This window comes from Pleurodeles waltl, chromosome 8 (genome assembly GCF_031143425.1).
Source record: "Pleurodeles waltl isolate 20211129_DDA chromosome 8, aPleWal1.hap1.20221129, whole genome shotgun sequence".
Lineage (NCBI taxonomy): Eukaryota > Metazoa > Chordata > Amphibia > Caudata > Salamandridae > Pleurodeles > Pleurodeles waltl.
Window position 1 is genome coordinate 858,395,094 of NC_090447.1, and position 17,158 is coordinate 858,412,251.

The 17,158-nt window shown below is 41.8% G+C and overlaps 1 protein-coding gene across 2 annotated transcripts in view; it reads right to left on the reverse strand.

Annotated features, from left to right (window-relative positions):
• The window catches only part of GPC6 (glypican 6), a 3,616,389-nt gene that overhangs the window by 336,973 nt on the left and 3,262,258 nt on the right, over positions 1-17,158 (reverse strand). For both annotated transcript variants that reach the window (XM_069205139.1, XM_069205140.1), the window contains exon 5: positions 17,015-17,145. In XM_069205139.1, coding sequence (XP_069061240.1) covers positions 17,015-17,145 — 131 coding nt within the window. The remainder of the gene's footprint in view (positions 1-17,014; positions 17,146-17,158) is intronic.

A 17,158-nucleotide genomic window follows, 5' to 3' on the forward strand; every position in this document is an offset into this window, starting at 1 on the left:
GACAAATTACAGGGACCAATGTTTTGACAAATTATCTTGCTGAGTTTTATGTATGCCATATCCTTGTTGCAGATGACTTTGTTATTGATCTGTACCATTGTTTTAGAATGCATTGTGATTCAAGCTTTAATTAGATTATGTTTCTTCCGTCACTTTGGTCAGCCAGTACTGTTCTTATATGTGTTTCATTAGATCTTGAGATTAATCTACATGACTTTAGCATTGTTACTCTAAGGGAAATAAATATACAAAACTTTTAATAAAGGTGTGGTTATTCGTGTTTGAAGAGTCATGATGCGTGACAATTACCAGCTCCATTGATCATTGATTTGGCTAATGATTATTGATTATTGTGTATTGATTATTGATTCTGTTCTGGAGCTATGGTAAGAACATCTTGAACAAGTCAAAATGTTCATCAACCTATGCGCTTCCCCTTGTAAGTTTACTTATTAAGGATCGACGCGCTGACAGTTATGGTAGCAGACTGATGGTTACATCTCTTTGAGAGCTTGCCATAGGTGTCCAGAACGGAGTGACAGGTGTTAACAGTTGTGATAAGAGACTGGACAGGTGCCCCTAGTTATGGTAATGGTTTAAAGATTGATCTATTGAGAGTTTACTATTATTGAGATTTGGATTTTGTTTTTCAAAGATGACATTTGTAGATTAAATGATGTTCCCTTAAGCCTAGAAATGTCTTTCCCAGATCCTTGATCCTGCTAGTGGTGTTGGGTATGTTGTCGGCGTTCTAGTGATAGAGTGAGAGAGATTGGTTTCACTTGCAGAGCTTATGCAAATCGCAGGTGAATTGTGACGTATGTGAGAATTTAGGGAGTTTGCGTACTCCAAATGAAGTTTTAGTAGGAGTGTGCGTACTCCGCAGTATGAGGGTAGGAAAGTCGTCGAACTTCACATGTGTGTGGCGCTTTGTGCTCAGAAATTGTCAACGTGGTTGTTGATGTACGGACCCTTCGTGGTCTAAGACTCTGGAGTATATTGAAAAGTGTATGAGACACTTGGTTATATGTTGTAATCTGTCTGGATTAGTAGGTTGATCGGGCGTGGTCAACAAGTCAGTGTGTGAGTTAAAGTGAGCGAGAGGGAAATTTTGACTGAGATTTGGCGAGTCCTATGTGCACCAGGACATATCCATTAATCAGTTGAGAGCAAAATTTGCAGGTCGTATTTTGCTTGCGAATCTGGGAGACAGAGAAAGAGGAATAGCTGCATGAGCGAAAGGGTCCTCAGTGAAAATCCGTAAGGTCTCTGAAGCGATTGTGTTACCTTTCCTGTAGTAAACCAGCAGATTTGTTTTGGGTTTTTGGTTTTTGATTAGTGCTTGCACTGTTTTGCATTAGTTTGTGAGAATTTGAGTTTAGGATGACGAGCCGCAAGACTTTGGCAGCCACAGTACGTGTGAGTGTGATGTCATTGTAGCCGCGCTGGGATAGGTCGGTTAGTGAGAAGGGTCGCGCACGGATTGGCAGCCGTCCATGAGAGGCAATTGGTTGAGAACGTGGGTGAAAGGAATCTTGGGAGTAAAAGTAATTTCCTGATTTGATTCGAATAAACAAAAAGTAGAAAAGTTGAAGTTTATCAAGGCGTTGAAAAGTGCCCCAAAGGGAAATACATACATTAGAGCGAATGTAGGGGATCCTACACCGCCAGAGGGTACACCAGCTTACGTTGTAATGGAGGAGAGAGGTGTTGCCCCATGTCTTTGGTTAAAGCAGTGGTGCAAGTTGACAGAGAAAAATGGGAGCTTAGCGTTTCCCAAGAATGGGACATTTAATTTGAGGATTTTGGAGCAATTGTCGATGGCGCTATATGAATCAAAGCCCCTTCCGAGTCCAGCACAGTTTCAGGCATTAGCAGTTTGGAAGCTGGTAGCTAGACAGCAACAGCAAATTAAATTTGAGAAAAGAATAAGAAGTGCAGAAAAGACTTTAGCGGAAGCTAAATAGGATTGAGAACAGAAGAAATGGAGATCAGTGACTTTGCAGGATGTTAAGTTGTTTCCAGTGATTACGCAGGAGGATGAGACGGAAGGAAAGAAAGCGACTAGAAAGACTAATAAAAGTCCGTCTGAGAGTAAAGAAGCTAAAAGGTCTTCCATAGTAGAGGAGGACTCAGAGGCTGAAGGTTTTGTTACGAAGATACTGAGAGACCGACCACCACCATATACGTGCATGAGAGTGGTCAGAGTACTAGCTTTGATCCAACAGCCCCGGCACAAGCAACAGGGACAGAGAGTCGGGTACAGGTAAATGCTAAACTGACACATGGTGTGGTGCAAGGTAGTCCTAATGTGTTTACTACTTCTGCAGTTCACACACAGATGCAGCTGCCACAGATACAGAGAATTTATCCTGATGTGCCTATTTTAGAAACAACTTCGAACTTAGTGGTGCCAACAGAGCAGGTGGTTCCGAGACCAATGTTGGTCCAGACAGAGCTGACTCCCATTTTGTAGCCCCAAGTGCAGCCACAGGTAATGCCGAGATTTACGCCAGTGACAGGGACACAGTCAGACTAGACTCCGGTAATGAATCAAAGTATGGGAGTCAATCTCCCACAGGGTACAGGTGCTCGAGCAGTCCCGGATGCAATATCGATGCCGATTACTGTTGGTGTAGCTGTACCATTATTTGCGCAAAAGAACCTGATTGTGAATGAACAAGGAGCAATGTCTCAGAGTCTAATGAGGAGGGGACCAAATGAACAAGTTCAGGTAGTCTCTTCCGTAGGTCAGACTTTTGATGGATCAAGGTCATTGTTAAATCTTAGTCCACTTATTGCACTACCAGATTCTGTGACTGGACCAAATGCAGGTCAGAGCCTGAAACTATTGACACCACAAACTCCAAGTGCAGTGGTACACCAGGTGCCACCGATTCAAGCAAGTAACATTTCATTACAGGGTTTGACAGCACAGCAGTTGACTGAATGGTTAGATAAGCTGAATATCCCACAGAATGCTTCTAAGGGTGAGGAGCAGATAAATTGTGTCGGATTGAGCATGGAAGCAGGTGAATTAGTTGAGGGAACAATGGGGGTGAATAGATTAGTGTCCTACACAGAAGCAGAGTTGAGATACTTATGCCCAAGGATTACAAAAGAAGTGGGTAAGGTGCACAAGAGATTGGCAGATTTAGCAGAGAAGCATGGCATAGAAATTGAGAAAATGAAGCATTTGAAGAGAAGTTACAGATTAGATTTTGAGGCAAAGGATTTTGAACACATGAGGTCAGCCGGAATGAAGGCGCACCTTAAAGAACTATTACAGAGTGCTCAGGTTTGGGGAGCTTTAGAGAAGTGGGAAGGCAGAATGGTAAAGAAAAGAGACTAGAGAGAGATTTTAGGGAAATGCTGCGATATTGAGAGAAGAAGAGACTTTACAAAAGATTTGAGATTCTGTAATTGGGCCCATACTCACTGACTGAGAGACTGATGCTTTGCTGATCGATTGATGACCTGAGGACGAAGATTGATTCTGCTTGCTGACACATACCGTGGAGAGGTCGATATGACAATGTGACTGAATTTAATTTTTATGCCTTTTTTTTCTAGGTACTATCTGCGCTGTTCTATAGTTTCCTAGCCAGATGTTTTTCCAAAATCTCTGTTCTAAATTGTATTGCATGAAGTCCAACATGCTGATTCTAATTTGGGTTAGATGAGGGTATTCACATGACAACTGACGAATTACAGGGACTAATGTTTTGACAAATTATCTTGCTAAGTTCTATGTAGGCCATATCCTTTTTGCAGCTGACTTTGCTATTGATCTGCATCATTGCTTTAGAATGCATTGTGATTAAAGTTTTAATTAGATTGCGTTTCTTCCTCCGCTTTGGTCAGCCAGTACTGTTCTTATATGTGTTTCATTTGATCTGGAGATTAATCTACATGACTTTAGCATGGTTATTATAAGGAAAATAAACATACTAAACTTTTAATAAAGGTGTGGTTATTCATGGCTGAAGAGTCATGGTGCGTGACAATTACTGACTCAATTGATCATTGATTTGGCTAATGATTATTGACTACTGTGTATTGATTATTGATTCTGTTCTGGAACTATGGTAAGAACATCTTGAATGAGTCAAAAGGTTCATCGACCTATACGCTTCCCCTTGAAAGTTTACTTATTAAGGATCGACGCGCTAACACAGGCATCACCTTTCTTATAAGCAGGAATTTCTCATCTCCCCTTCAAGACTAAGGGATTTATCCACCAGCCACAATGGCATACAGAAAGAGATTAATACAACTAATCCAGACGTGGGGCTCTGATCTGTGCAGGTCGCCAGGATTTTTATCAGGGCTGGGAGCTTTCCCTGATTTTAAGTGTCTTATAGCAATGGAAGTGCCCTCTAGGCTAAAATATATTGCACTATCCTCCCATTCATGTTGGATATGCTCAACAAGAATTCTAGGCCTAGGATAATGGAGCAGATCATCACGCTCCACTTGAGCATACAATGCAGAAAAATAAGCAACCCACATATTAGGCTGTATATGATAATGATGAGTGCTTGAAGTTTTGCAATCAGTGAAACCATTTTATTTCCTTCACATGAGGTGTTTGCTTATGTTCAACTTTTTGTAAAAAATATCTTGCAGTTTAATAAAAAACTTCTCATTAATATCTAGAATAGGGATTTCAGTAACAGGGAGATCTTCATTATCAGACCGAAAGGCCACTATCAATGGTTTATTTCTGAGCTTAATTTATGATCAGACAGTACTTGTGGCCAAGAGACTCTCCTATGATTATTGGTTAGTATAGGTTCTGGTACCACTGTGTGACAGATGGTTAGTAACCCTCTGAGTGCTTTCCCAGACAAGGATGTGATCAAAGGATTATGGTCACTTTCATTTTTCAATAAATATGGGGCAAGCACTAATGCATAGGACTTTTATTTTTCATATCAACAAGCAGTTGCTAGACCCTTACATCTAAAAGAACATAATCAATAACACTCGTATAGAGGCCTCCTTTGAAGGGAGGTGCTCTGTCAAAATTGGAACATGTTTGTACAGTACAGGCCCTTAGCTACCGGCCACCAGTTATGGATGCTAGCTGGAGGGCTATACTAGAAAAATAATGCTGGTGTTTGCCGGTTTGATGAGGAATATGCCATTGTTCTTCCTCCTGCTCTACTAGTGGATTAATGTACAGTGAGGGCTCAAAGGATACATTGAAACTGTCTGCCCTTATAACTTTTGCATATTGTTAATGTGATTCAATAAGCTCGTTGAGAAGGGCGAAGACGTGAATCATTACTAGCAGGTGCTGACCTTACATAAACGTTAAATAGCACAAAATCCAAACCGGAGGAAAATTTGAGGGAAATCCTCAATAGATCAGGGGAGTCAACCCTCAATAAAGTATGTAAACACGGAACATCATTTTTCACTAGAATTAACAATCCACCAGAAGTCCACCCACATTTCTCCAGGGGCTTAGCTTCCACACAGTGTGACATAAACCATTGATAGATACCTTGTCCACCTCCCAGGTTTCTTGGAACACAGATTCATCACAGTTACCTATATAACAAACCCATTCAGAATCTGATAATTTAGTTTGATACCTGCCAGGTTCCATGAGATCATGGAAAAGTCAGCTTGTGGATCACACACATCTTTAGAATGATGGTCATCAGCGAATTGCTCAATTGATACTGAACCTGGACCACCAAAAAAACAGTAGCTCTCTCCACTCGCAATAGTGAATTAATACTCCCATTAGTACCAGTACTAGCAGCTAAGTTTTGGTCCCAGTGCAGTCAGCCCCTAGGACTGGAAGCCCCTTCTGCCTCAGTCAGTCAATCAAATTCAGACTTGATGCCTCCCTTCCTGCAGCAGATCCAAGCGCAGTGGGCCTCAAGCCTGAGAGATGCCCAAATTGTTAGAAATACACTGGATAGTCTGAGGAGACAGTTTTGTCCTAATTTTGGAGTTGGGAGGCCCTACAAAATGGCAAGTGCGAATTTCAAAATTGATGAGGCCTTCAACCAACATCTAATTACTTAGTAACACAAGAATATAATCACATCCTGCCAAGCCCACATTGCAACATCTAGCATTTTCAATATCATACCTCACTATGGAGAGACAGTTATGCGTTTCCCTGAGCCAATGCTTGACCTTGTTTATCAAGGACTCAGTGTCCTCAAAAGCACCAGATCTGAGTGCTTAGTGGCAGGGGACACTCTTGCCCAGAAGTAGGCCAGACAATAGGCAATCAATGCGATGAGTAAGAAAGGGTCTTGGGCCATACAAGCAATCAGGAGGCCTAGCAATGGACATAGGGGATTTCAGATTCCCTGGATTCTGTAGTAAACATGGAGCTCCTTTCTCTTGATCCAGGCTCAGCACTGGCATATTCCTCGATGAAAATGTTTGGTTGGCATTAACATGAGTTTTCCCTGAAGACGGGGATGAGACTGCCTCAGAATAAGGGGCCCATAGACTCTCTGATAGTGCAATCTCTTCCAGTTGGTGACCACCACCTGCATCCCCACAAAGACATTAACAGCTGCAAATGTTGATTAAATAAATTGCTTTGCCTTTTATCATTCTTTCATTAAATTAGATGATTAAACATTATAAATAATCTAGTTTGTGGTGCAGTATAAGAGAGGCACCGATATCTAAAGGGACCAAGGGGTAGAAGCTGTTAAATGTATAGGGGCACTGTTGACTGAAGCTACAGCTAAAGCTGGGGCTGAGGACTGAGGTCCAGGGGAGGAGGCTGAGAGAGTATCCCACCTGGGACTAGAGGAGAATGCCTGTTATGGCAGGAAATGTTAGGGAAGATTTCAATACTAGGAGACTGCGGCAGCCAGTTTGGCACTGGCAACAGGCCACATGTGGGGGCTTCTCTAACTTCTATTTCTGCATCAGCTGTACTAACGTGGGATTCCAGGGCATTTCGTGCAGGCTCCATTTAACATGCTCTTGCTTTTTCTCTCTCCTAAATATTTCAGGCATTTTTGCAAGGCCAGTTTTATCTCTAGTGTTTGCTGTTTTAGAATTCAATATTGTCTCGACCTCCTCAATTAAGTGATCGAATTCGTCCAAAGTACAGTTCCTACTAGCATTGGTAAAAGGACCACCCCGACCAGGTTTTCTTGATTTTTTAACTTTGACTGGGACTTTAGAAGTTTCTGGCAATTTTCATTTCCCTATTGCTAGAGCCACTAATTACCAGCTACAACCACACGTGAGAGCCTTCCAGTATAGGACTGGCAGGGGGTAAAAGCACAAACAGCAGCTACGACAAGCATTTGCAATGCAATAGGTCTTGCATTTGTAGGAGTTAGAGCTATTGGCACTGTAAGTACAGAAGTGGACTTTTTTGCCACATAAATTGTGGATTGCTTTGACTACCAGTGCAATTTTGAGAGGATTTGATCAGAGTGCTCCATCCATTGGTCTGTTACGCTGTCAATAACAATGTTCTTCTGTTCAGCACACCAGGCGGCATGAGGCACTGGGTCATCTCTCTTTGCTTTGAGTCACTGCTCAAAGCATGTTCACACTGATCACTTCCACAGTTAATTTCTCTCCAGAGGCAAGGCTGATTTTAATTAGTTTATTTTATTACTTTGAACATTATCCTGAAATACCAGCTATTTATTTTGCCTGAACTTTGCATGCCCAGTTGTTTGTTGGTTATTTTGTGTCTGCTTTTTGAAGCTATGTGTTGAATATTGTAACAGTCTGCATTTTGGGTGCTTGCATGTGTGGAGATTTATTCTTGTCGCCTTTAAAAAATAAACGTCCAGCATGGCTGAAAGACTTGTTTAAATAAAAACAAACCACTAGTTAAATGGCCACGTCAAAAACATGTTAGTGCGAATATGTGGCAGCCTTGTTTTAATCTTATTTTTCTTTTGTAGCATATGCTTGTAATAAAACTAAATTTACTATTGTGATGCTTGCCAGGGCAAGGCATTTTGACTTTGCCAATGCTTGTTTTAGAAGCGGAGGCAGAGAAAAAAACCTTTGGTTCAAAGCTAAAATCCCAATTCCTTGACTACCGCAAAATAGAAATGGAAACTCGTGGAATGTGCGTCTTAAGGTGTCGATGTCTGATAAAGACAAGGCATAATGGCAGTAGGGTGCTAGATATGTAGTAATGAAAGTATTGTGTGCATTCCAGCTTTGACAAGATAATGGCATGGGGCAGATGGGTGCAAAGAAAGAAGAATGTGTGCAAAGAACTGAACTTGACGCAGAATGAAAGTCGATACAGAAGACGCAAGGCTGACCCCATCTGGATATAAAATACCAGGCAATATAAAAAACAAAACGGGTGTATGTTCAACAGTGGGTTAAGATGGATGATCAGAGATGGATGCAGAGAGGTGATGGACAACACGAGAATAAAAAGAATCAATGTAGCTTACATCAATGCGGAAGGAGGGTGGCGAGCTGGAGCACAGAGGAAATAAAGAGTGATGCGGGGCGAGTAAAATGAGTCCATTGGCTGTACAGTAATTGGAAATACAGGGGTTAGAAGGGAACAAGGTGCATTTTTAACAATGGCATTATAACAAGGATACAGCAGAAAAGTAGGGAGGAAGGTGCCAAATGAGTCCGAAATGCTTGAAATGAGGGGAGTAGCAGGCAGGGCGCGGCATAAAAAAAGGAGAGGAGAGGGTACAAATACTTCCCGTAGCGCTGAGTAAAACTTGAAAGCGTCATGGTGCCATGAGAGTGAAGGAAAAACAAAACAAATAATAATAAGTAACTGGTAGCCATGCAAAGTGTTGCAATATGGGTTGATGGTGGTGGAGGTCGGAATTAGCCAGGGCAGCGCTGCATGCAGCGCCACCCTGCTAATTACGACCTGGTTCTCTGCCAGCCTTTTGCCACTTTTCCCTAGGCTGACTGGCAGAAACCTTGGCTCCCACCAGTCAGCCTAGTGGGAAAGCCTTAATGGGTCCGGCAGGCAGGTAGCCACTGTTGAAGCAATATACCCCGTTGGAAGTTCGGCGGACGGGTCTTCCCATCTGCCAAACTCTTAATTAGGCCCCATATGCACCTCCTGGACCCTCCTTAGAGTGCTTTGTGGGGGTCGTGGTTCCCCCATGCCCCCCTCTGGAACCAAGATGTGGCCAAATTGATGTCCTGCGCTCCCCACTTAGATGGTGCACTATATGGGGCTTCTGGGCCCTTCTTAGAGCTGGTGCAGTATTTGTGGTGTTGTAGTCCCCCTGCATTCCCCTCTGTCCTGTGCGCCGTGCTGGGAAAACTCACTATAACTGGCCTTCTGGCCCTTCCTTAGAGCTGGTGCAGTGCTTTGTGGGGTCGTAGTCCCTCTACAGCCTCATCCGGAACCAAAATGCGGCCAAATTGATTGCAAACGCATTAGTGCTTGCCCCATATTATTGAAAAACAAGATCATCACATACTTATTGCACATATTGAGAGCTGGAGGCATTTATACTTAATTTAGATTTTCTAAACTTATTTTATTGATGGAGTTCGGAAATTATTTTTATGACTGCATGCTTCACTGAATATTTGTGTCTATGCAAATGTTTTATGGATTACGAATTATCTGAAATAAACATGATTTGACAGTACTACAAAATGCCTTTGTGAATAGGTCACTGTGTTTGTTTATTATTTATTTGTTTATTTATGGATTTATTAACATGAAGGGCTTTTCACATTCAACAAAAGAAAACATAACGTTATTATGTCACCACTCGTGGATTATGACAGGGCAACTGCAACTAGGCTAAGCAAACCTTTTATCACCTTACCTGTGAACACATAATCAATGAACAGGATCAATAGATGTGAAGAATTAAGAGAAAAAAACAGACTAAAACTTCCTTTTCATAAAGTGACACATAACACAGAAACAATTATCACCCTTAGGATGAGAATGTGTTCACGTTTATATGCGTCCTGGTCATGTTTGTTCAGGAAGCGAATCGATTGATGCATCACAATGAGATGTCATTTATTATGATTGATCTTCAAAGATGATTCCAAATGGCCTTCAGATGATGTGTTTTCCCAGAAGACACCTCTCGGTAAACCTAACCTTGAATATATTTTATGCAGTCCTATTTTAAATTCCCTGAATTCCTCATATTGCTTGCTTTCATCAGGTATAATGCAGATGTCAATTTTTTAAAGCTAGAAATGTAGGCAGTTTTCTGGACACTGTTACATTTCTTCAGTTTAATCTAAACACTTCTTTCCGTCAATTTACTGTCAAGAAATGTACTTATTACCGTGTTAGGACAAAAATGAACGCCGTATATGTTAGAAAGCACCACTTTGCATTTGACTATCAAAAATAAATGCCATAATAGACCAGTATACTACAAAGTATGAAACCATATGTTCCTTATATCTCTACTGTAAATGTAAAAGCGTGTAATGACTGCGAAAAAGTTAAGTAAGATTGCCAAATGCTACCTCAAGCGATGATCAATACAGATCCTTGTTAGAAAAAACGTAAACTGTCAGTTTCAGATAATTTACACTCTGTGCGGTTTAGCAGGTGGCATCAGGAGGTGGGGTGTGAAATTCGTGCAATTTGCATTTCGGTAATTATGCATAATTTTGAGGAAATTATACATAATTATGTGAAATGCAAAACTGGCATTTGGCACTATATCTTAGAGCAAAATACACCCGTGCCTTCATTTTCCGAGGACGCATTTTGTGCAAAAAATATAGCGCAAATGCACAAGCGCTACAAACATATAGATCGAGTTGTTCCTGTACTCTCTCTGAATTTTAATTACACGACATGAAATAATTGCATAAAATCTGGACTTTCACTTAACAAGAATAACGTGAAACTACCAAAATTATGTGAGATTATGCTGGTAGAAAGGAAATTTTGCCTGGGCCCACTAATTAACCCATGCTCCCCTTTCATGTAATATGGACAGCAGGGCCCACATTCTGGGCCTGCATGATGCCAAGTAGGCATTCTCTCATATGCATGAGGACATAGGCCCCATTTGGTGGGAAACATTGGGTACCAGGGACCTACAATTTTCTCTTTGCAGGGTTGTAGTTATGTACTACGCCTGTCAGTGTCTCTGTCTCCTTTGTGAAATTAAGGCCAAGTCCTTTGCAAGTGAAAGAGCATCACTGTTTGAAACCAGGGTCGCATCTCTCACTGCTGTGCTCTCACTGGTGCAGGTATAAACCTACAGAGGAGAGCGCAATTTTCCTGTAACCATGACATAGTCATGTTCTGTGCCTGAGACAATGGATGAAGGCGCACTTGGAGCAGAACATGACTGTGCATCGGATTAGTGCAATCTGGCATCTGTTTGTTAAAAAAACATAGGGCCCAATTCTCAGAGATATTTGTGCACCTGTGCTGAACGGAAATCCAAGAATACTTCAATAGATTAGTGCAAAGTGACGCTTTTAGAAATCTCGCAGGTGGATCCACTCTCACTAATATTGCACCATTATGGTGTAGTGTTAAGTATATGAACATTTGTTCAAGGTGGTAGGTTTTGGGCATTCAAGTTAGGGAAATCCCACAAATTTTTAAACTTCTGGGTATTCCACAATCATACACTAGGCACATTCCCAACCTAGATGCTACCAGACACTTAGGGGCATATTTATACTCTGTTTGCACCTAATTAGCATCATCTTTTTTTACTCTAATTCGGTGCAAAACTAACTCCATATCTATACCGTGCCATAATGAGATGAAAGGTAGGCGTTCCCGTGCAAAAAATGACTCTATGCCCTTAACGCCATAATTATACTTCCATGCAAAAATGGTGCACAGGAAGGAGGAGTGATCAAAAAATGGTGCAAAGCTTGCTTTGCCACCTTTTTTAATGCCTGGGTCAGGGCAGGCGTTAGGGGACCTGTGGGCCTATTTCCATGGTGGAAGACCATGCAATAAGCCCACGGGTGCCCTCCCCAGGCTCCAGGGACACCCACAACAGAGGGACAGCGGAGGATGGGTACCCCATCCCAGGTAAGTACAGGTAAGTACAGGTAAGTATTTTATTTTATTTTTTAAAGCCCTAGGCTCTCATTAAGGCCCTGATTTATACTTTTTGGTGCAAAACTGCACCAACTCAGTTTTGCACCAAACTGTTTAGCACTGGCTTGCACCATTTCTGTGCACCAGCCGGGCACCATATTTATGGAATTGCACAAGCCAGTGCAAAGGGTAGGCTAGCGGCAAAAAAAATGACTTTAGTCGGGTTGGGCTGGCAGTATGGAAGAAGGGGTTTTAGCACCAAAAAATGACGTTAGGCAGGTAAGAGTAAAAAAAACATGACTCTAACCTGTCTAGAGTAATTTTCTGATGTGAAACCATCCATACCACATGACTCCTGTCTTAGAAAAGACTGGAGTCATGCCCACCATCTCAATGGCCGGCAGCACAGGGGACCAGGGTTGCCTGGGCATGGCCATTACACCCAGTGCCATGTAGGGGGGCCCATTTCAGGGCCCCCAGTGGCCCTTTAAAAAATAAAATAAATATACTTACCTGGGATGGGGTCCCCCATCCTCCTATGACCCTCTGGTGTGGGTGGGTGTGTCCCTGGGGCCTGGGGAGGGCATCTGTGGGGTTATTCCATGTTGTTCCACCATGGAAATAGGCCCACAGGTCCCCTAACCCCTGCCCTGACCCAGGCGTTCACAAATGGGGCAAAGCAAGCTTTGCACCATTTTTTGACCCCTCCTCCCTCCTGTGCATCATTTTTGCACGGGAGTATAAATATGGCGATAAGGCCATTGAGTCATTTTTTGAATGAAACGCCTACCTTGCATCTCATTAAGGCAAGGTAGGTTTCCACTTCCAAAAAATGACTTTAACTATATAACTTTGGCGCTAGATGGGTCTAGCACCAAAGTATAAATATGGAGTTAGTTTTGCACCGAATTAGAGTAAAAAAAAATGACGCTTATTCGGTGCAAACAGAGTATAAATATGTCCCTAAGAGTCTGGCGGTCCTAGGACCGCCAGGCTCGCAGTGGCGGTCGGACCGCCACCAATGGAGCAGTCCAACAGCCACATTATGACTGTGGCGAAAGTGCCATGGCCCGACTGCCGGCACTGCCACTTTTTCAGTGGCCGGTAGTCTGGCAGTGCTGGCGGTCTTAATCTGCCAGGGCAGCGCTGGGGATAACGGCTACCATGTCTGCCAGCTTTTGCATGGTTTTTCCACCGCCATGCAAAGGCTGGTGGAGATAGGGTGCCTTGGACCCCATGGGGACCTCTGCACTGCCCATGCACTTGGCATGGGCAGTTCATGGGGACCCCATAGGCAGCCCCGTCGTGTTTTTCACTGCCTAAATTACAGACGGTGAAAAGCGTGACGGTTGCTGTCACACCCGACTTACCGCAACATTGCCGCCGTACAATGTTGTGGGTAGTTTTCCACTGGGCCAGCTGGAAACTCTTAATAAGGCCAGTGGGCGGAAGACCGAGCTGGTGATCTTCCGACCCAGTGAGTTTGGTTGGCAGCCTCCTAAATCCCCTCAGGCTTGGTGAGAACTTTGTTTTATTTATTTGAACATTCTGCCCTCTAAAGGCAGAATGTTCTAATCACCTTATAGCCCTTCATAGCTGGGCTACACCGGCAATTAAAGTCCTGCTCCCTTGTTAAATGCTGGAGCGGGCCTTTAATGGCCAGTAGAGCCCACTATGGAGAGCTCTAAGGCTATATTAGAATATTAGAATGTTGAGCGCTGCCATGAAGACAATGGAGTAGCTCTGGGCTTTCAATGGCTGGTAGAAGCCAGGAGCACCAACATTCCAATGTTTACCTGCATGTTTCTCCCATTTTAATTTAGAGCATTCTAACTTCAGTGGGAAGACTGTTCTAATAGCCGTTTTGCCTCGGGCTACGCCACTTGTTAAAGGCCCTGTCCCTCGTTATAGACCCTCATCGACTTGGGTTCAAGGCCTTTATCAACCGGTATAGCTCTCTGCAGCAGGCTATAAGACTTTAATAGAATAATCTAATCATACGGGAAAGTGGGAGAAGGCAGTTGGGAGTGGTGAACTTTTCCCACTTTTCATTAATCTTGATACAGTATTTAATTTAGAATTAGCAACAATCTTATGTAAATTGATCCTCTGCAATTACTTTAAAAGTTTTTTAATATCGATGTGAAAAACGTTAAGCTCTCAGCATGGCTGTCTAATTTTCTTTTGTATAAGGTAAATCCTGCAGTTTCTCACAACAGTACTAAAATAATGAATGATAACCTACGCACATTATGGCATACAATGAAATTAGATAAAGCTAAGGTTCTTTCTCTTACCTTCACATTAACTTTCCTTGTCTTAATAAAAGGAACTGATCTGATGTAATGTAATGTATAACGTTTGGGAGTTGCATTTAACTGTATTTACTAAATGCTGTTAATTTGAATACCATAAACATGCTGAAATCAGTTAGAAATTGTATGGGATTCTGTTCTCCCGTTATATTAATAACTGTTTGGAAAAAACTGCAGTTTCACAGGATAGAAGATTTAAGTTTATAAATCTATTTCCGAATTTAGACTTGATCATTCTTCTGGAAATGTCCACACTACATGACTCCTAGCTTCCCCTACATTGCCTAGTTTACAACTTAGATTGTGATCTCAACAAAAGATCTTGTATTATGTGAATCAATTAACTAGTGATTATTATTGTTGCCTTCCGTATGTCATGATTTAGGACCTCATTTACATTTTGGAGAAACAACACTGTAAATCCATGGAGCTCCTGTGCTGATAAACGTACAGGTTGCTACTTCATTTAGAAGTGGGTGAAGCATCAGGTTTCTGGCAACAGATCTTCAGATGACTCTGCCACCGGAAAACTTTGACTTCCAATTTGGGGGTTTGTTCTGAAAAAAAAATGTTTGGGGTATGGCCATCAAAACCAATGGTGGCCATACAGCAAACCTGTAATGCGTTGAAAGGAATTGCCATGACAGTGATTCTTTTCTATGTGCAGAGAAGAGAGCAGGGCTAGTTGTCATCTCTAAATTTGTCAGGGTGAGTACTACCGCTATGGTGGATGTGATATGCTCTGCCATCCCGATTGACATTACTCAGTTCACCAAATTTTAAGTCAGGTTCTAAATTCTGTATTGTTATGAAGTGGATTATCTCCAAGGACTACCTCGCTGCTCAATCTAGCAAAGCTGAGCTTTGGCCACCATTATTAAATCATTTTTTGCACTGTGGACTCTTCTGTTTAGGGAGTGTGTGTGCTCAGTCGCTGTGCAGAATTGACAGTCACCAGTATATGGTAATTCCTATAGCATTTTCTCCAAGTTACATATCAAAGGCAATTAATTTGGCCACATATTTATCACAGAGCATTTTTTCATACATCTTGGCATTTTTTACCTAAATTAATTTGCTTAGTATTTGATAAGTCAAAATGTGTTATGGAGAAGTCAGTTCGTTTCAGTGTATACCAAGTAGGGGCATTACTAAGCAAATTTGTGATGCCAATTGTGTGTTTTGCTTTTTTATTTTGATTCAATACTGATCTAAATTGAGCACAGTAAGGCTTAGTTCAAGTAACCACCAAACAAAGGTCTACAACATAGCATATAATAATGATTCGAGTTTGCATTTAAAGTAAATGTTGAATGAGCGGAGCTGAAGTACATCAAAACTAAAGAAAACATGCACCTGACAACATAATACAATAGCAAGATGTGAATGAAAAGGGTAAGCAACAGGAAGCTTATTAGCTAAGATGCCCCTCAAACACTAATGTCTTTTCTGTAACTAGTGGTAACTTCTTGGAACACCTCAGAAAGCCTTGGCTGAGAGCCAGGCCATCGATTGGAGTTGAGGTGCATTCATCCCTGGAAAGGCTGTCCCAATCACTTACCTATGGGTTAGTGTGATAGAGTGGAAGACCTCTGCCTTTCCTAATTTGACTGGCCAGGTTGTGTTACTTCTGCATGCTTCTCCATTCAGGCTGGCCTACCTGGTTATACCCCTATGAATTCCATTACCACATAATGCAAGGCAAGTACATATTGTGAAAACCTCACAGTTCATACCTGCAGAGTAATGTCTCTTAGGAGCACCAAAGTTCAACTGTGAGGGGAATGACAAAGTGAAGTGCCATGACTACAGCTTCAATGTCCTCTAAAAAACATTTTTAGTGGCATAAATACATGCAAAATGCAGCAGTTAGCTGGCATTGCAAAGGGTTTCCCACCAAAAATCATTACAAGTTGGCCACTATTGCTTGAGATAATAACTTAATAAGGGCCGACAACAAGATGTTTGGTATTTCTCAGATATGATAAGTATCACCTGTCACAAGTTTTTGGCGAATAACATAATCATTTTGGTGATTACCTTACCACAATCCTCATGTTCTGGTAAATACTGATATTGTTCTTGTGATAAATATCTACAGGTTTGACTTGTCAATATTTCTCACAAAACCTATAAATGCAAAATGTGCAGTAATAGAAGTAGTTACACATATCGGAAATTATCAGTCCACTGTTTATTAGGGCCCATGTGTCAATGTATGCCTCTTTTGCCAGGAGCACCAAGTAATGACAGGCTGGGCACACTCGTGTCCTGCAAAGCTTTGCATCATGACTCCTGGATGACTTATATCTATTCATCATCTCTTCTGACATTCATTTTAGTTCTCATTCGAAATAATTTATTTTGGAGTAAGTGTCTGAACTGCCAGGCAATTAGTTGCTGCATGAAAAATGCTCTACAAGCATAGTAGTTTACGAAAAATCGATTACAGCATTACATGTTTAGTTGGTTAACGAATGTGCCAGTAGTTTAATGACGGATAGCTGGATGATAGCTTTTTTATTTCAAAAGTTTTAAACTTAGAAAAAAACGATTTCTCATGCATTTGAGTTGTCCAAACTGTACTCATCACAAAACAGTTATGTGTCCGCTGTGCGGATCCAATGTTATGACAACTATTGCACACTTTATTATCTCATAGGTATGTAATCAGTTGTTGTTGTGTTACCTTGGCTGACACCTGTATGCTGTTTTCTTGCATGTTCATGATGGCTTCGGAAATCTTGACATCAATGGGATCCATGACAGACTCAATGTTGAATGGACCTTCTAACCTCTCTGCTACCAGGAGCATGGCATCTGTCACAAGACA